We start from the raw sequence: 21308 nt of genomic DNA on the forward strand, positions 1-21308 counted from the left end.
AGCACTTTGCTGATTCAATTACTTTAATTTACTCAGTGAGTGAGATGGACAGTTTCTAAATGTGATATAAAAAATAAATAAATTTATATAACATTTTTTCCACCAATAGTGTTAAAGGATTGCAATCCTACAACACAATACAATATACAATACTCTATATAAATATAAGCATTTGTTTTTATATTAAGATGGTGGCACCTGGATCAGCTGGGTCTGTATTGGCTCTCAAAGGTGAAAAGTTTTTGGAGGGCTATAAGGAATATAGGCCACATGGACTTCCAGTTCCTGTTTCTCAGCGGAGCAGTTGGAGAATTCGAAACGTCGGATCCTCTGGCTGAAATTTCTTTTTGTTGGGGACCCTAAGGGGCCAGAATCCACCCTGAAGGGGTGGAATGAAGGAAGGAAATCCCAGGGACTTAGGAGAGATTGCAGTCTCTCCGAACAGTCCAGGAGAAGCCTCCCAGAAACCAACGGAAGAAAAGGCTGGCTAACGCCATGTCCAGTCATAGCTGAAGCAACGGAAGTCATAAGCGATTAAACTAGGCGAAATAATAAACAGCATGCTTGAATCTGGGTAAGAATACTGATTTTCTCTATCCTACCTACTTTCCTGAAGAAAATCCCCAAAATAAGAGATCTCCGAAGAAGGAAAGGGGGAGGGGGACTTCGCTCCCTCCCTTTCAGTTGGGCAGCGACATTTACCCTTTAGAGAAAGAAAACTAGAAAGACATGAAAAATGAGCAAATGCTGACACCTGCTGGTGGATGAGGATTTTTTTTTCTTTTTTTTCCCCTTTGAACTTTTAAGCTTTCAGAAAATGCACCTGTTTTAAACAAAGATAGCACAGCTGAAGCAATGAATACTTTACAAAAGGAAACATGTGATGAGTGACAACAATTTCAAAGGACAATGACTTTAAACTACATAGAAATCCAGAATAAATTTGAGAGTATGAATCAACTCATTTTCAACTTAATTTCACTTGAAGAAATTCCTCAGGAAAATACAGTAGAGATGACTGAACAAGATTCTGAAGACAGAGACTCAAAGAAGGAACCTTATAAAATGCTCATTTCAAAAAAGGAAGTATATGATAAGCAGCAAAAATTTCAAAGGACAATGACGTTAAATTACAAGGAAATGCAGAAGAACTTTGAGAGTATGAATCAACTTATTCTCAACTTAATTTCACTTCAAGAACTCTCTCAGGAAAATATAGCAGAGATGATTAAATATAATTTTGAGAATAGAGACTTGAAGATGGAATCATATAAAATAAAAAATTATGATTTAATTCAATTGGGAAATATTTTAATACATCTAAACAACTTTGAAGATAAGGAAAAGAATGAGAAAAAATTCCCTTTAGGGAAACAAATGATGAAACATCAGGAAAAAGATGGAATATATCAGAAAGAATACTTCAAAAAGAAACATTTGTTTGAATATGGCTAAGAAATGGGGAAAAATTGAAATATACTACTCTTAGAGGGAATTTTTTTTCTTCTTTTTCTTCCTCCAAATCAATATAGTTGTGTTTTGTTTTTGTTTTTTTCTATTCTTCTGAGTTGAATTGATTTAAACAAAAGCAAATGTTTTAGCTACTTAAATGTGATGATAAGAAAAATATAAAAAATGTGTTTTGAATGAGATTTAAAGGATTAGATGATTAGAACTATTGAATGGAATGTTCAAAGTTTAAATAGACTAAATACATTCTTAGCTATGGTTAAAAAGAATGAGAAATTGAGGGAATAAATATATATTAAATTAGGAGAATTACATATTTTCATATGTTATCTTTTGTAGTCTAGTATTTAAATCCACTAATGTAAATATAGTTAAATGTTGAACTGATTGTTATTTGTAAGAACATTTAGAATTTGGAGGGAGAAATAAGCTGCTCCTCTTTCTTTTTTCTCTTTCTCTTTTTGTTTTTTGTTTTTATTTATTGATTGGGAAATATAAAAATATGAGAGGGTATGGAAAAAACAGAATGAAATCCACCAAGGTAAATATAGTTAAGTGTTAAAAAGGGGAGAAATAAGCTGAAATAAACATGGTGACAGGATTTATGATAAGGCAACTAAAATGATATACAGGATTATTGAAACTATATATTGAACTGTTGTTAAGCAAATAAAACTGTCTTAATGTAATGTTTTGCAAAGAAAGATACGTTGGGGAAAGGGGAAATCAAACAATTAACATATGGAATATAGATTATAGAAATTGTTAAGGACTGTTTTATAAATGTTACCCAGACAACATTCTGTTTTATAATGATTTATGTTATGTCAAAAAATTCTAATAAAATATTTACCAAAAAAAAAAGGAATATAGGCCACATGATCAAGAAGGTTTTAATGTGTTTGAGCAATGTGGTGGGACTAAGCTAAGATACGACTGACAATCTTTGCTAGTATGGCAAGGTTTTAGCTGTTTCGGAACTGTTGATGAGATCTTTAAGCAAAGATTGCCGTTTTCACTGTTTGAAATTTGTTCTGCTGGAAGCAAGATCTGACTGCTAGCATAGCAATGGATTTTATTGCAAATTAGGGCTGTTTCCATAGGAGGCAGAGGAGGAAAGGTCCCGGGGCTTATGGAGCAAAGGAACTGGATGAGGCTGTCAGCAGGCCCAGAGGAATGGAGAGAGGCTTTTGGAGGAGTTGGAGGTGGCAGCAGCATGCTCCAGGGGCCAAAAGGAGTGAGGCCCCTTTAAGGAAAAGGTGGAAGAGACAGGATCAGAAAAAGAAAAGGAGGCGAGGTTGTCTTGCAGGAATACAAACTAATCCACATGGAGCTCCATTTCCATCTCTCCTGTTTGCCATCATTCACACCCTAGAGACTAAAATGGACGTTCTGAAACTTGAGCTGGCCACAAACAAGGAGTATATATCGGAGGTGGTGACCCTTTCAGAGCTGTATGCAATGAAATTTCATTTTGATGTATGCCGATTGGTGTACATTCAAAGTGACAATAAAGTTGTTGTTGTTGTTAGGTTTTTTTGTAATAATAATTTTTCCATAGCAATACTGTACATTTAGGTATGCTACTCTTAATTTTAGACTACAATAAACATTATCTGGGAAAACCTGTCTTTTAGGCTTTGTAACCAAAAAATGCACCTCTAATTACTATAGGTTCAAACTTAATTGAGCACTTCTCCATTCTTGTGGATGCACTGATTTGGGTTTTGCTATGTGTTGTTACCATTTCCTTGTGAATCTCTGTTGATGCCCTCTGCAATATTGCTTTATTTTTTTGCTTTTGCTCAAAATAGAGCAGCAATATAACAATGAGGAAACATAAAAGGTAAAAATTTCCCCTGTCCAGTCATATCCGACTCTAGGAGGTGTGCTCATCTTTGTTTCCTAGCGTTGTTTGAAGATATTTCTGTGATCATGTGGGCAGCATGACTATATGCCAAGGTACAATGAATGCTATTACTTTTCCACCGAAGTTGGAAGGTTCCTTGGATGTCTTCCAGTTTAAGACAATGTATTTCACTTCAGAGCATCTGAAGCGTACTTCTACTATCCAATATTCTGAACCACCTTCATGCTGTCCCAGTAAAGCCAACATGATGTACAGAGTAATTCAATAACGGAGTGCAAGAATTGGAAGCAAGACATTCTCCACCCCTTTTTCTCATTATTAAGAGGGGTGGTGGCTTAGCAGTTTAAGACACTGGGCTTGTCAACCAGAAGGTTGCCTCAATGGAACTGCATCTACATGGAGGGAAGTGTGTAGTGGGGTGCTCCAGGGCTATGTTTTGGGCCCAGTGTTCTTCAATGTCTTCATCAATGATCTGGATGAGGGGATATATGGGGAACTCATCAAAACTGCAGACGACACCAAGCTGGAAGGAACAGCCAACACTCCAGAAAATAGGCTTAGGATACAGAAGGATCTTGACAGACCTGAATCATATCTAACAAAATGAAATTCAATGGTGAATAAAGTAAGGTTCTCCATTTAGGCAAGAAAAACCAAATGCACAGGTACAGTATAGGTGGTATCTTGCTCAACAGTAGCAACTGTGAGAGGGATCTCAGAGTCCTAGTCGACAATCACTTAAATATGAGCCAGCAGTGTGCTGCAGCTGCCAAAGAAGCCAACACAGTGCTAGGCTGCATTAGCAGGGGGACAGAATCAAGATCACATGAAGTGTTAATACCACTTTACAATGCCTTGGTAAGGCCACACTTGGAATACTGCATCCAGTTTTGGTCACCATGATGTAAAAAAGATGTTGAGACTCTAGAAAGAGTACAGAGAAGAGCAACAAAGATGATTAGGGGACTGGAGGCTAAAACATATAAGGAACGGTTGCTGGAATTGGATTTAATTAAGAGAAGGACAAGGGGTGACATGATAGCAGTGTTCCAATATCTCAGGGGCTGCCACAAAGAGGGAATCAAGCACTTGAAGACAGGACAAGAAACAATGGATGGAAACTAATCAAAGAGAGAAGCAACCTAGAACTAAGGAGAAACTTCCTGACAGTTAGAACAATTAACCAGTGGAACAACCTTCCTCCAGAAGTTGTGAATGCTCCAACACTGGAAGTTTTTTAGAAGAGACTGGCAACGATTTGTCTGAAATGGTATAGGGTTTCCTGGCTGATTGTCTTAAATTTCTAACTTCTGAGCCAGTTCTTTCTGATCCTGTCAGTTTAATATCAAAAAGGTAAAAAAAAACCTTTCAATTCTATTTGCATATTATTGTACTTCATTGTATAAATTAAATAACTAATATGTGGAATAATCTCATATATGAAATCTGGAAGCACTCATAGGATACAATACTATTTAAATCTTTTATACTATCAGAGAAGCTGGTCTCTTTTGAAAGTGGTTTATCAATCTTACCAAAGATTTAACAAACCTTTATTCAAGGGGAATATAGTAAAGCTTTTAAGAGATTTATGATAGATTTCTAAAGCTTAACTAATGGTAGAAAAGTATTTCAGGCAAGAATGGGCAACTACACTGAGTCATTACTATAAATTATACCTTGTTCATAAAGATTTAAACTTATTAAATGTAGCACTTCAAGAGGTCCTTTAGGCAATGCAAAAACTGAATATTCAGCTCCTAAAGATAAAACCTATAATTATATAAAAATCTCTTCAAAGAAACAAGTAAAAAGGCAATCAGATATATAAAAAGGGAATGGGGGTATACATAACCTATGACAAGATAACACAGCATAAGAAAATTGCAAAAAAAAACTTTCCAATGAATTTCAGTTGAACTGAACTCAGCTAGTTATTAAGGTTAAATTCTATTTTTATAACAATATTTTTAGTATTTATTTACTCATTTATTTGTTATATTTATAGCCTGCTCCAATTAACAAGGATTCTGGGCAGACCATGTCATTAAATAACAAATTTACAATTTAAGATAAAATTTAAAACACTAATTATGCTTTAAAATAATACTTTTAAATCAATCTCTGTTATTCTTAGTCTTAAACATTCCAGTATCATCTGTCCTTCTAACTTAAAATCAGGCCAGGTATAATGCTTTAATGAAAATTTTAAAAACTTGCAGGTGTAAATACATTTAAACTTAACTAGTAAAAGCCTTAGGTCTATGAGACCTAGAGCCAGTTAGATTATTTATCAATGACTAAAACTGTACTTATGATCATCCAGGCATCATGCATATTTTTATTTATGCATATTATCGTTTGTCACACAGCCAGATGTTCAGATTGGATTTGGCATTTTTGTCTACCTATCGTGTCCTCAAGGACTTGAGATAAGCAGATGTTGTTTGAGAGTGTTAAAGATATTGTTTCAGGATGAAAGCTGCCTTTTCCAATTGACTGATGGTGATTTTGTCAATGCAGTTGGTGTAAAATAATCTGCCTTTCTGCTGGTTCAGAAAAAAAATATTGCAAAGAAATAAAGTATGCCCTACATTGGGGTATACATTAATTCTAAACTGAAATAATTCAGTTGCTGAAATTCTTGTAATCCTATTCTTTTCATCTCAATACATCATTTTAAGGAAGACTGTGAATTTTTCATGACAGAATCATTTTTGATCGAGTTAGCTGCCATGACTCTAACATTTTATGGAACTCTCTCCCCCTTGAGGAAGATTCAGCCCCCAGGTTAATATTCTGTAAGCAAGCCAAGGTTATAGTTTTCAGAAAGCCTTTGGACCTCAGTGTTCCTGACTGAGACTGTTCATCCCTCTATAATTAATTTTGGAGTTTATTATTATGTATTTCTATTTTCTGTCTTGCTGTATGATACCTAGAGTCCTCCAGACAGGAGCAGGTTATAAGCATCGTGAATGAATGAATGAATGAATGAATGAATGAATGAATGAGCAAATAAATAAGCAAATAAATAAGCAAATAAATAAGCAAATAATTAAATAATATAAATAGAAAATAGGTAAATAAGAAAGTACTGCAAAGTACATAAAGTATACCAAACTAAGATATTCAGAATACTCATCTGGAATCAGTTAATCAGACAAAAAAAAGTTGCCTCCTCAGGAAAAGTAAATGAAAACAGTGGCTAACAGACAAATTAGATGTAATGAAATTTCCTCTCCAAAATGATTTTCACCAAATCCATGCAGTGAAACTATAGGGGGAATTATCCTTCTGTAATCTATTGACAGAAGCAGTTTTGTCTGCAGAAAGAGCTCATTGGAACAGAGTGCATAAAATCTCGGCATGAGCTTCAGAATCACTAATATACAAGAGGAAAATGTACCTGGTGATTAATACAGCTGCATCCACTGGTGACACATTTTCACTCCAGCTTGTTGACATTTCTAAATGTATGTCATTTTTCTTACCAAATTCTTCATGTTGCCATTTGCAAAAGCTCTCTAGCATTTTTTCACCATGATGTCCAATATACATCTCTGCCTGAAAATTTTAATAAATATTTTAAATGAAGATATTTTTTGCAACAAAACTTCCAAAAAGCTTTAGAACAAAGTTCCAGAAAGAATATTGCTGCATTACATTTACAAAAATACTATTTTCTTCTGTAGTCTTTTACTACATAGTGTCCTTTAGATGTTTGGGAGTTCTGAGAATTCTCAGAATCCTGGTAGAAAATTCCAGGAGTAAGAAGACCCAAGATTGAAGAATTTATTGATATAAAGTTTGGTAAATATAAATCCTACATGTCTAAATGTTCTATTGTTGAAATATTTTGATTTGCTGAGCATATCTTAATCAACAGAATCAAGCTATTTAGAAGACTGTTTAACCTTAATTTTTAGTTGAGCACCTTAACCATTATATCAAACTGGCTTTTATATTATTTTATTTTATATAACTTCAAACAACTTTAAAGATTTAAGTGCATTTGTTCAAAGTTCAAAAGAATGTTATTTGTGTTTGTTTCAGCAGACAGGCAAGTAATAATATCACCCTAATTATGAGGATGCTCTAGCCAAATAAATGTGTCATGTCATAATAGAATGCTCAAATACATTTCCAATGGAATAGTACTTCCATTTAGTAATATAAAAATAAAATACAACAGTTGAACACATTTAAACATTAGATTGCTCTGACGGCATTCTGAATGTTTGAAAAGGTCGAAGGTTCACAATCAAGCCTCTTTTTCTGCATTTACTTTGTTCAATCTAGCTGCAATAAATCTCTTCAGAGCTTTCACTCAAATGATTTCTAATTTTTCCTCCTAGCAACAAGTAATAGGGTCACAATCCAGCTTCACCTGAAAAGATGGCCTGCAAAGCCTCAAGATAAAGTTTTTGAGAAAGGACCATCATTTCCTTCTTTTCTCCTTATGCAAAAAACCTTTCCCACCTACATCCACCTCTACCACATCTGCATGGTCAAGCAAGGGAATTAGTCTTACACTTAACCCTATCTTGTACAAAATTTCCCTATACAGAAAATAAAAAGGAAGCCTCCCAAGAATAAAAAAGCCCATATCTCTGAAGGGAAATGTTAAAACATATATATACAAAAATATATTGACAACAGGAATGGAATTCACCTTTCTCAAATCACACTTTGGAGCTGCAAGTAAATCATAACAGTCTAACCCTGCAGGGCGTCAAGCCAAGAAAGAATGGACTGTTTCAGCTAAATTGGATGGTTTTTGCACAACTGCAATTGATATATTATTCCATCAATGAGAAAAAGCTAACTCAAAATGAGAATTGACTGGTTTAAATGATTGTAATGAAAGATGGGTCAAACAGTGATGTAAAGGTTACTGTTCAACACAGATACTACTGTATATCAGGTACCGGGAAATGCAACCGTGCTCTGAAATTTCCCCCTTTTTGACCCTCTCTCAAATTGCTTAAAGACAAAGCAGTGTTTTTATTCTTTAAGAAAGGTCAGCAATCTATGGTTTTCCCTTCGACTTCACTTTTATTTTAGGCCACTGACAATTGCAGGTTCTTGTATCAATGTTTGCCTTTTTTTACTGTACATGTAAGAGATAAATGCAGTACTTTCTCACCGGAGTTTCATGAAGCAGAACAAGCTTAGTCACCCGAAGGTTCATTTGAACTCCAAGGCTCTTGTGCTGGAAAAGATTAAATACCTGAAAAGAAAAGAAATATAGTCATGGAAAAATTAATAATAGGACGAATAACGGATTATTTGAGGCATCTTCTCAAAATGCTGTAGAATACTGTGTTTTCAATGTTTTCTCAAATAATTGCAGTATGACAATCTATTCAGGATGTAGATTCTACACAAAACATGTATGCTTATGTTTGTAATTGGTTCTTCATGTATTCAGTTGGCTGGCAATGACATTAACATCATCCGCACCTTCAGTTCAGTTTTTGTTGCTTTCATTATATTCTTATCAAATACATATAATTTTATATTTGCAATAGTAGACTCAATTTTTTCTCATATACAGTGCAATAATAATAAGTCTGGATAGTAGGAGAAAAAAACTGGCTATTTTTAATGCTCTATAAATTCCAAGCTAATAGTGGATTTTATGAGATAATTGTGTGATGGATCTTGAGAGGTGGCAATATCTTAGTGTCAGTGTAAAAGTACTAGCTATGATTCATTTTCTTTTCCAATCCCACTAGCTCATTAAGGCTATATTCTCTATTTTATGTAAGTTATATTTAACTTTAATGTATTCTTTTGCTGAAAAGATCTATATTTTCTTACCATATTTAAAATAGTTAAAATAAATCTCCTAGCAGCATCTGCTCCATGATAGGAAACCATTGCTGGATCTGCAATCACTACAGTCTCCACATTATATTCTTGAGGTAATTTATAGGAATATCTCTTTCCTCGTCCAGTCTCTGTGCCTTTTTGACCCCTGACTCTTCTTTTCTCTGCAATAGAAACAACAGAAGTAGTAGCTGGAATAGTGGTGTAAAATTCAAGGAGGGCCTGATTTATAATTACATTTAAGCATGGAACATTATATTATTTTAAATTATTATAGCTTAGCACCAATTTTTCTCAAATAAAGTGCTTTAAAAATGGAACAACCTTGAATTCCAAATGAAAAGTGCAGTATAGAGCTAATTACTACTTTATTATTTAGTAATAACTCTTCTCGATTTTGGATCAAAAGTTTTCCCAAATTTTGCTGGTAATGTACCGAAGGCACTTTTTTAAGAGGCAACTTGGACTTTCTTGTTATTCTTTCAAGATATTTGGCTTCTCATCCAAGAAGCTTCTTCAGCTGAGCTGGATGACTGAGAATCTCTATAGACATTTTGTTGGTAGTGGTAGGAATGAAGTGACAGCCTTTTGCATTCAAACATAAGATGTATCACTGAGCTAAACTCAGTGTGTACATTAAGCCTGCTATACTTAAAAATGTACTCTTTTGTGTTACTGGCAGGTCAATTCACTTCAGTCAATTTGCTTTTAAAAGAAAAGCCTCATAGAAGCCATCAGCTAGTAATAGGCAAGCAGCTGCCTGCCTTCCTGGAAGGTAAAGGGCCTAGAAACAAATCTATCCAGCTTACAGAGGAAGAAAGAATTATTGGATCAGATGGTGGGACAGAAATATGAAGAAGCCTACCAGGAAAATGATGGAAGAATTTGTTACAAAGAACCAAGTTTTTTTTGGGGGGGGGGGGAAGCTTTCGAATAGATTTCAGAGTCTCTCCATTGAGGAGAGTTCATCTCTGGATGAAGAGCCGCTGCTATAAGTCTGAGGGACAAGGAAGAAAGTCTGCAAAAGAAAGAATTCCTGCTTCTGCCCTGAAGAGGAGGAAGCAATAAGTGGCAATATGGGTAATCTTCAACTAACAGTTCATTTAGTGACCATTCAAAGTTACAACAGCACTGAAAAAAGGTGACTTATGACCCTTTTTCACAGTTATCGACCTTTGCAGCAGCATCTGATCAAAATTCAGATGCTTGACAACTGATTCATACTTATGACTATTGTTGTGTCCCAAAGTCATGTGATTGCCTTTTGCGACCTTCTGACAAGCAAAGTCAATGGGGAAGCCAGATTCACTTAACAACCAGGTTACTAATTTATCAACTGCAGTGATTCACTTAACAACTGCTGCAAGAAAACGAGGCAAAACTCAGTAAATGTCTCGCTTAACAAATTTCAGGCTCAGTTGTGGTCGTAAGTTGAGGTAATCGTAAGACTTCCTGCTGAAAAAGACCGAAGTAGCAATCTGTCAGTTTGATATTGATCAATTGTATCACTGGGAAGAAATGGCATAGCTATTCATAATCTTGGATACTGAAAGCACACTGATCAGTATTTGGTAAGAGGTTGAAGGAACTGAGAGTACAGGTGGTGCAGTCTTCATTTCTTCCTGTCAAAGAATGCAGTTGAAAAGACTACTGGTATCAAACATCTGGAAATTTAGATGGTGCCCACAAGAACTTTTGGATTAATTGATCATCCAATTCAGATTTATAATTTATAATATATATATATATATATATATATATATATATATATATATATATATATATATATATATATATATATATATATATATTATATAATATGGTCAATATTATATTTACTGTAAAAAAGATTAGACTTCACCCAAGTAATTTACATTAAAAACAGCAAAGATCATCTAAAATTAGCTGAGAATCTGTTCAATATTTATTTTATTTTTATTTATTTTTATTCCATTTATATCCCGCCCTTCTCCGAAGACTCAGGGCGGCTTACAAGCTTAGCAGTAGCCTTCATTCTATGTATATGCCTGCTTGTTAGGGCTTTCACACACACCCCAAGCGGCATTATTACAAAGTCAGCTTATTGCCCCCAACAATCTGGGTCCTCATTTTACCTACCTCGGGAGGATGGAAGGCTGAGTCAACCTTGAGCCTGGTGGGATGCGAACCTGCACTAATTGCAGGCAGCTGGTGTTACTTAAGGAGGCATCAGCCCACTGCTCCACCAAGGCTCTGTAAATATTCACTGGATGGAGGAAGACAGTCTTAATTTCTCGGTATTCTTCATCCAGATAAATATAACATTATGTGCTTTTACCTTCTAAACATGATGAAAATAGTTAATAGCAATTTCAGCTTCCCAAAATGTATTGAAGAAAACAATGGTTCTCATGTATGCATTAGAGAATGTCTTATAACTGGTTGAAGATTATTAATGTAACAATATGGCATATTTGAAAGTCATCTGGTTCGGGATGGCTGAGCTATATATAGCGAATCAACATGTACTAAATTCTAACTCAAATCCACATCCAATGAGAAAAATAATTCCAGGCTCGTTTTTTCCCCTTTAATCATGAAACAGTGTAGTAGAAAGCTAGTTCCTGAAAACAAGTAAGAAATATTTATATATACTGAAGTACACTACAGTCTTACAAATAATAACTCAAACATTTGAGTAATTATATTAAAGCAATCTTATTCCCAAGGAAGTACAGATTTACAACAAAATTGTTTACTAGAGGAAGAAATTAAGTTAATAAGGTATTATGAAATCCTTTTCATTTTTTCCTCCTTAATCCAATATTTAAGAAAGATAATAAAAACAGAATAAAATATTAGTAAAAAAAATTCATTACACCTATTCAATACCCCTGTATACAATTGTTACATTTAAAACCCTTTTTTTCAATTTCAAAGTATTACTGGCTCAGGCAATATTCTATGATTAAAACTAGTCTGTCAGTAGTATTCCATATACAAACTATGTATATGGAGTAAGTGCAATAGATCACATAAATATAAGAAAAAACTAGTTGGGGTAAGAACAATGGAAGCTTAAAAATAATAAAATATCTTTTGCTACATACTATTATGAATTAAAAAGATGGCAAAAATAGTAAGCTACTATTACTTTTGATAAATAATGACAAAAGATACATAAATTACTTGACAGAAAGGTTAATGTAACTTGTTTATGACCACATTTATCCCTTTGGAAAATCCAAATAAGAAATCAATGGCTTGTACAGGACCTGAAAATTTCATCAGCATGACAAAACAAGCATTGTGCTGTTGCAATTATTCATGTCATCATTTCTACCCTCCCACCCTGAGTGTCCATAAAATAAAAATTTAGACCTTGCCTTCCTGCCTCACATCCCAACTGTTAGGAAAATAATGACCAAAAAAACAAACCATAAATTTAATATAATAGTCATTCATATCAAATTATAGTATATTCTAAACAACCACCTACGTAGAAAGCCTACTTGCAGGACATATCTGAGTTAAGTAATCATCATAGCTGATTTGTAAAAAAAGATTACTGATTTCTAAAAAAAATTGCAAAATATAAGGCTAGTAAAACTATCTTTCAAAGGGGACTAGAATTAGACAACACAACTCTTATTCAGTTTGTGAACATTTATTTTAACTGATAAATACAACTTGAACACCGCAAGAAAAATTATCTTGAGCAGAAGAAAGTTGTAAAATCAGAAAAGAGAGTGGTCCCATCCCAAAAGGGAGTTATAGATTATCTGTTCTATTAAAATCCTTGCACAACACTGCTTGGTTGTCTTACTATCTTCAGTTAACCTTAATTCCAAGTAAAAGTATTTAATCCGCTGTTTATAAATGGAGGCAAATGATGTACTGTATTTTACCCTAACAAAACAGATCCAAATAACAATTACTGAATAAATGAAGATTTATTTAACTTTCTACCAGTAGACCAGAATTCTCAGCCTGGTACTCATCAAATATTCCCAGAATTCATGATAAATATGCTTATTTGCAAACTTGGAAGTTGAAGTCCATCAGTTATGGAAAGCACCAAGCTGGAGAAGACTGATTTTAGGAGAAGGTAATAGGAAACCCCTGTAAAAGGAATCAGACAAACACAACAGTGAGAAGTGAAGATTTACATAAAGTACATATTAAATTAAAATATATTAATAGAAATTATATTACCAGAAAAAACACCACAGTATTGACTATGAGGGATGGATTTTTCAGGGGGTCTTTCATGTATAGATCTTTTACGTCTGCACACCCGATGTGCTTGACCTATCACAGCCAAACTATGATTGAATGGCTCAATAAATATGAAGTCGTCATTCATCTGCAAAAAACCAATCTGCAGGGAAGACAAAAGCAACAGATTAAGATTTCACCATGCTATAAAGAAAATAAAATATTTAAAATTATTGTATGTTTTAAGAATTGTAGCAATACACTATCAAATGACACTACTATTATGACTGTTCTATTTTACAAGCTGATCCAGAAAAATCAGGTGCCATAGACTTTAGGAAAATGTGGAAACATTAATTCCTTCATTTCAAATCACTAAAGAGTTTCAATTATTTTCAAGAAATGTGTTATGTGTTAAATGTGTTTAATAAATAAATCAATTAAGAAAGTAGCCCAGCATTTTTCTAAAGAGTAACACACCTCAAATTTCTGGATTGGATTGGATTAGATTAGATTAGATTAGATTAGATGTCCATAGCTATTCATGTGTATACACACACACGTGCGCGCACACACACACACACACACACACACACACACACACGGGGGAGGGAGGGAAGTAGGGAGGAAGGGAGGGAGATAGAGAGAATATGCTTCCGTTGATATTTTCCATATAGAAATAATCTTTATATCAGGAAAATCAGTGCAAGCAAGTTTCTTGAAACCTTAATTACTTTTAATTTGTTTACATGGGGTTCTAAACTTGAAAACTGATGGTAAAAAATGTACTAATACCATAGTTTGTAACTGAAACACTGAGCTCCTGATATCAAAATAATTTCATGGTGTATAGAATTTGATAAACTTTCTGCTAATATAGCACTGACCCACCCACCCCAAATCATGGTGGGGGGTATCTTATTAGTTTTTAAGAGAGAGAGAGAGAGAGAGAGAGATTGCATTTCCATTCTACACTTGTAGAATACATTTTTATACAAAAATCAGAAATCTTAACAAGAGAGAGATCCATTCTATTCCACTAATAATTCTTATAATATTGCAAACCTTACTGCTGAATCACATGTAAATATAGCCCATTCTAGTACCTTAGTACCAACACCAAGCAGACAAATGGCCCAGTAAGGTCACTTCCTTTTCACTTCCCCAATATTTGATGATCAGAGTATAGACCTATTTTATGTAAACTAGTCGCTATTAACAACTCTTGTAGTAACAAATACTATGTGTTAATTACACATGTGAAGATGCTTTTGTTTGTCTTGAATTTTCTACTAATCATTTATTTGATGACCCTTTTCAGTCAATGTAAAAGGGGAAATAAAGCTCTGTATCCATTTCTCTACGTTATAGTTTGTCTTATTTTTTTATAAATGAAAAGAAACTTAGCATGTTTCACTCTTTCTATTTATGGAGGATTCTCCTGACCATTAATGCTTTAAGTTCTTTTATCTGGACACTGTCTACTAATCTAACTGGTATTGCATTTGATATAGCTGAGTTTGCACAAGCAGGTTCAAATTCCTGCTCAAAACTCACTGGGTGGCCTCTGACAAATCACTTGATCTCAGTATCTGATGGAATCACTGAAAAGTAATGAATGCTTTAACATTATAAACAACAAAGATATAATACATGTTATAGAGAAAAAGTTGTTTTCTTGTTTTTACTTAAAGGGGAAAAATGCTTTTATTGTCTTAAGGAAACATTGCACATGGCAAACTATCAATAAAGAAAAAGTTAAACTGTAAAATTTAATTGTGTTAGCATAGCCATGGCAGATGTTCTTAAAAAACCCCAGTAAAATCACATTTAACATCCATATTCCTGAGGATTGGAAAAGGGAAAATGGGGTTCCCATCTTCAAGAAAGGGGGGAAAAACGGACCCAGGAAACTACAGACCAATCAGTTTAACATAAATACCTGGGAAGATCCTAGAAAAAATAATTAAAAAAACAGATCTGCAAACAACTAGAACCAAACAAAGTTATAACTAGTAGCCAGCACAGGTTTGTTAAAAACAAATTGTCATTGCTGTGACAATGGATGTCAACGCTCTGACCACTGAGAATGAGCAGCCATTTTACTTTTGCTTTTAACGTGCCTTTTCTGTTCTTCTAGAGTTCAGATGAAGAAGTGGGGATGGGGTAAATGCTTGAGGGTTTAGCTAGCCATAAAAATGCAGGAGTGTGGGAACTCAAGGACATTGTCTGATAAAGTTTTGGCGGGCTGAAGAGCCAGAGAGAAAAGGCCACATTTTGTGCTAATTGAGGGATGTGATTTATGACAGCTTTTGTGGGGTGGGAAATACAACTTGTTACTTTGTATCTGGGGGGAGGGAATCTCAGTCTTGGGTTCAACTATGTAAGTGCCGATACTTTGTTTCCTGAATAAAATGTTCTTTAAGGAAGAATTCCTTACCTTGAAGATCTTTTGATTGCTTTCATCTATCAGAACCATGACATTAACCCAAGACTCACTTTTTCTTTAAAATTATGGGGTCCTGAGCTCCAGTCACCTACCCAAAGTAGAAGGGAAGCTGACAAAGACTCAGGGAAGATCCCAATATGGAGAAGGAGAACCCTGTCACCAGCACCTCAGCCACAGCTGTTTCATCGATGGATGAAGCACAGGCCATCGCACTGACTGAAAGCGTGGTCTTGGATGCTTTGGTGACGGGGGCAAAAGCAAGTGGACCCTACCTAGTGGAGACCCTAAGCGATCAGAAACGAACCAGCCAAAGAAGGATTCTTTGAAAGAAACCAAGACCGAATACTCCCCAAAGAGCATGCTCTCCTGATAGACAAGGGGCGGAAGCGTTTATTTATTTATTTATTTATTTATTTATTTATTTATTTATTTATTTATTTATTAATGGGACTTATATCCCGCCCTATCTCCAGAAGGACTCAGGGCGGCTAACAACAATAACATACAGTAAATACAGAAATTAAGATAAGATTAAAATTAAAGACCTCTGTACAATAAATTAAAATTAAAAATTAAATTAAAATAAATTAAAAATTAGAGTTAAAAATTGTAAACATAATTAAAAACCCCTGTCAGTCCAGGTCAGCCAGGTGGAAAAGGAGTGTTTTGAGGCTGCGGCGAAAGGACTGGAGATCTTGGGCCATCCAAAGCTCAGGGGGGAGCTGGTTCCACAGGGCTGGCGCTCCCACAGAGCGAGAAGGAATGTGATATCCTACCACTGCGCAGCCAAATGACCGCCATTGAAATATTACCAGGGGCCAAGCTTCCTAAACCAAAAATGTATGCTATGTCCCCCCTCAAAATGGAGGAACTACAGCAGTATGTGAATAGAAATCTAGCCAGAGGCTTCGTTGAACCAGCAAAATCCCAAGTGGGGGCTCCGGTGTTGTTTGAAGAGAAAAAGGATGGGCCACTGAGTTCTCTGCGCAGATTATAAGAGGTTAAATTGTGTGAGTGTGGAGAATAAGTACCCCCTCTCCCTCCTGAAGGACCTACTAACCTATCTAGCAAAAGGCTGTATCTTCACCAAATTAGATCTACGAGAAGTGTACTACCGAGTAAGATTAAAAGAAGGAGATGAATGAAAAACTGCTTTTAACTGTCCCTTGGGCAACTATCAATTCAAAGTTATGCCATTAGGACTATAAGGAGCTCAAGCTGTCTTCATGCAGCTGATTAACTAGGTGCTGCATGATCATCTATACAAAGGGGTTTTGGTTTATCTTGCTGACATCTTAATCTATAGTGAGAATATGGTTGACCATGTAAGTTTAGTGCGAGAGGTGCTAAAGAAATTACTGAATGCTAAATTGTATATTAAATTATCGAAGTGGGAGTTCCACCAAACCTGACTGGATTATTTGGGCTACCGGATCTCCAGTGAGGGCATTGAGATGGATCCTGGCAAAGTGAAAGCAGTAACTGAATGGCAACCTCCAAGGACTCGAAAACAGCTTCAAAGCTTTCTGGGGTTTGCAACCTTCTACCGTCAATTCATTCCTTCATTTGCTGAAATTGCTTTACTTCTGACAGACTTATTAAAAATGGGTAAAGATGGGAGAAAGCCTTAACCGGGTCAACTGCTAACATGGACTATGAACTGTCAAACCACTTTTGAAAATTAAAAAAAACTTTTTGCGGTTGAACCAATCTTAAAGCACCTCTGCCCAGAGGAACCATTTGTGATTCAAGCTGATGCTAGTGATGTAGCAGTCGGAGCAGTACTTTTGCAAAAGAATCATGAGGGGGTCCTACAACCCTGTGCCTACACCTCAAAAAAGTTCACTGATTGCGAGAGCAGGTGGGCAGTTTGGGAGAAGGAAGCCTTCACAATTCGTTGGGCTCTGTTAACCTGGCAGCACTACCTAGAACGGAGCAAGGTGCCTTTCAAAGTATGAACTGATCACAAAAACATATAGGCACTGAAAACTCGCAAACTTTCCCCTAAACATGCACAATGGGCGCAATACTTCAACCGGTTTAATATCACCCTAAAGTACATACCGAGAGAAAAAAATATTTTGGCTGATGCTCTATCCAGATTGCCTCAGTATAAAAGCCTGTGTGAACAAGTCAATCATTTGATCATACCTATGCCACAGATTGTTTCTCAATTAACATCGCAGAAGACCCCGTCTACAACAAATCTGAACAATAATCAATGGTTTAAAGACCATCAAAACACCCTAACCTGTAGATATGGACTAGCTTACAAGGGCGGAAAATTATATTTGCCTGAAACACCCCACCTCCATGCCCTCCAACACAGCCATGATGTGAAACAAGCTGGACACTTTGGCAATTTTGGTGGCCAGGTTTGAAGAAGGATGTGGAAAACTATGTCAAAAGCTGTGCAATGTGTGCCACCATGAAAAGAATTCCAGGGAAGCCCCCTGGACTATTACAGCCAGTAGCAAACCCTTCCCAGCCATGGGAAGAGATTGCTATGGATTTTATAGTTGAGTTACCTGAAAGCAGAGGAAATACGGTAATATGGACTATGATTGATCTTTTTTCAAAGCAGGCTCATTTCTTCACCTGCAAGGGACTCCAGTCAGCCCAGATACTGACCAAAATGTTCCTTAAGCACATTACAGTCTGCACAGTGTGCCAAAACGAATAATCTCTGACAGGGGGGGTGCAATTTACAGCCAGGTTTTGGAGGGGTTTCCTGAAAATAATTGGCTCATTGCAAGGGTTGTCATCGGCTTTTCATCTGTCTACGAATGGGGCGGCTGAAAAAGTGAACTCGAAGCTGGAGCAGTACCTTAGGTGTTATGTGGATTATCAACAAACGAATTGGACTGACTTCTTCCCTTTCGCTGAGGTGGCTTACAACAACACCGTTCATAGCAGCACTAGTTTCACACCTTTTCCACAGGGAAAGAATTCAACCCAATATCTGAGTATCCTGAAGGACCCTCTACCTCCCATGTCAGGATAGGGGGAAGTTTGGGACAAAACTAAAACCGCACGGAAAAAAGCCTCGGAAACTTATAAAAAGCAAGCCGATAAAAAAGGTCTCCCCAGAGAACATTCCATGTTGGGGGAAAAATTTATTTATCCACAAAATATCTACGACTTAAATTGCCTAGAAAGAAGTTGGGAACGAAATACCTAGGTCCGTGCCCCATTGTCAGAATCATAAATCCAGTTACAGTGGAGTTGAAACTCCCACAACTTCCAGGAAAGATTCACCCTGTATTTCATTGCAGTTTATTAAAACCATTCCGGGAACCACTTTACGACCTCCACCCAAGAAAGCACCTGGTCCCCTAGTGGTAGATGGAAAAACACATTATGAAGTAAAATGTAAGCTTGATTCTAGGTTTTACAAGGGAAAGATGCAGTATTTAGTACAGTGGAAGGGATATCCATTATCAGATGGCACATGGATGAAATCTAATGATGTGAAAGCTAATAGGCTCATCCATAAATTTACAACAAACACCCAAACAAACCGAGAGGCAGCCCTTAATCTATACTTCTATTCAGGGCTTTTTTTCTCATAGAACGCTCAGAAGGGCGTTCCAGCACCTTTTTTTTTTGCAAAAAAAAAAAAAGCTGCCTCTATTGGCTTTGGAAAGCCTATTGCAGTCTTGGCTCTTTTTTATGACTCATGGACTTCAACTCCCAGAAATCCTGAGCCAGCCACGCTGAGGGGAAAGAGAGAGGTTTCCAAGCTGAGCCATGCTGGCTCAGGAATTCTGGGAGTTGAAGTCCTTGAGTCATAAAAGAGCCAAGTTTGCCTACCCTGCACTAGACGACATTAAACTTATTTACAAGGTTACTTCTTTAGGAACTAAACTTTTAGAATCTAAAACAGCTAATTCAAAAAAGCCAACAGAAAAGAACCTCACATTTTTCATCTGCTTCTGTCTTTTGGAAGGTAAAATTAGATAACAAAATAATCTATTTCCTATGTTAACATCTCTGCAATGAAATCAATAAATCAATAAGAAATGAGAAATATTTTTCTCAATGTAATATGTCTAATTTACCTGATGCTAGAAAAAAGTATCTTTTGTAAATACTCTTGAAAACTATTTTGAATCTATAAACATCTATTACAACTAAACTACTTTAAATTAAACATTTTTTAAGAATGAAATGTTCTTAATTTGGACTTTACTTTTACTGTTTGGACTGTTGTGTGTTTTGAAAAATAGATTATTTAGAATCTAGTTATGTTGCACTTCAGTCTTTAAATTATTAACCTAGTATATACATAACAATATATGATGTTTTCCATGGTGAGCTTAACATCAATAACAACATTTATTAAAAAGGCTAAAATAATTTCTGGTAGTATTATCTGTACATTAAATTTTGTTTATTCACAATCTTTCACTTTTCACATTCTGGGCAAGCAGTAGTCATGTATCCTAGCAAAAAATGTTACATATGTGCATAAGCATGGTCAGCAGCATATGCCTTTTTAAAAATATCAAACATGCAAAGAAAAAAAAATAAGTCCAAAATATCTGTATTACATCCAGAAATGCCAACTTTGCAACCAATATTTCTCATCGATAACTATGGCACCCTAAGGATACCTGCATACATGCAAATGCTTCTCTGGGATCAGTAACGCAGCAGGGATTGCTTTTTCCTTCCAATAACATATACCTAAAACCAGTTTATTGCATTTGGCAATTGTACTAAAAAGAAATCTCATTGTCAACCAATATAATTCATTTAATTTGAAATCAAGTGAAAATTTGATTTAAATTGTTTTATTAAAACAAATTAATGGCAATTCTTTTATAAGAAGTTGCCTCAAACAAAATGAGTTTGACATGCCTGCTCTAGATAGCTGAATGCTCCAAAATAAACTCTAGACCAGGCGTGTACATGCAGCCTACCAAGCACCCTTGGACAGAGCAAAGACTTTAAAAAAATAAAATAAAATCACCACCACTGCCCTGAAAGTCATGTTGCCTAGTGCCTCCATAGCTTACCATGACCACGAGCTCCAACACTGTAGATGCTCCTCTAGTCACCAAATCATTGATTAGCCCACCAGCATTCTTTTGCAGACCACAAAGATTTTTAATTAATTAATTTATTTTATTTATTTATTTAATTAGTTTTCTATACCGCCCTATTCCCGAAGAACTCAGGGCGGTTTACAGGGCAATATTTAAAAGACAATATAAATTAAGATAAAAATAGAATTAAAAAGAATTAAATTAATAATAGCCCAACAATAAAACAATGTTAAAATTTAAAACTAAACCCCCCCCTCAGTCCAGGCCGGATAAATCGAAAAGCCAGGTTTTCAGGTCCCGGCGAAACGAGTGCAGGTCGGGGGCAGTCCGGAGTTCCACAGGTAAATCATTCCAAAGGGCAGGCGCGCCCACAGAGAATGCCCTCCCTCTGGGGATCACCACCGGCATTCCCTGACCGGCGGCACCCTAAGGAGGCCCT

At 35.7% G+C, this 21308-nt stretch overlaps 1 protein-coding gene across 1 annotated transcript in view; it reads right to left on the minus strand.

Moving 5' to 3' along the window:
* Positions 1-21308, minus strand: part of ADAMTS19 (ADAM metallopeptidase with thrombospondin type 1 motif 19) — a gene marked incomplete at its 5' end in the record, with an annotated part of 115100 nt that overhangs the window by 72228 nt on the left and 21564 nt on the right. Inside the window, 4 exons of the mRNA XM_083352160.1 lie at positions 6747-6904; positions 8487-8570; positions 9164-9336; positions 13367-13532. Coding sequence (XP_083208286.1) covers positions 6747-6904; positions 8487-8570; positions 9164-9336; positions 13367-13532 — 581 coding nt within the window. The remainder of the gene's footprint in view (positions 1-6746; positions 6905-8486; positions 8571-9163; positions 9337-13366; positions 13533-21308) is intronic.

The sequence above is a fragment of the Vipera ursinii genome (assembly GCF_947247035.1).
Source record: "Vipera ursinii genome assembly, chromosome: 2".
NCBI classification, from domain to species: domain Eukaryota; kingdom Metazoa; phylum Chordata; class Lepidosauria; order Squamata; family Viperidae; genus Vipera; species Vipera ursinii.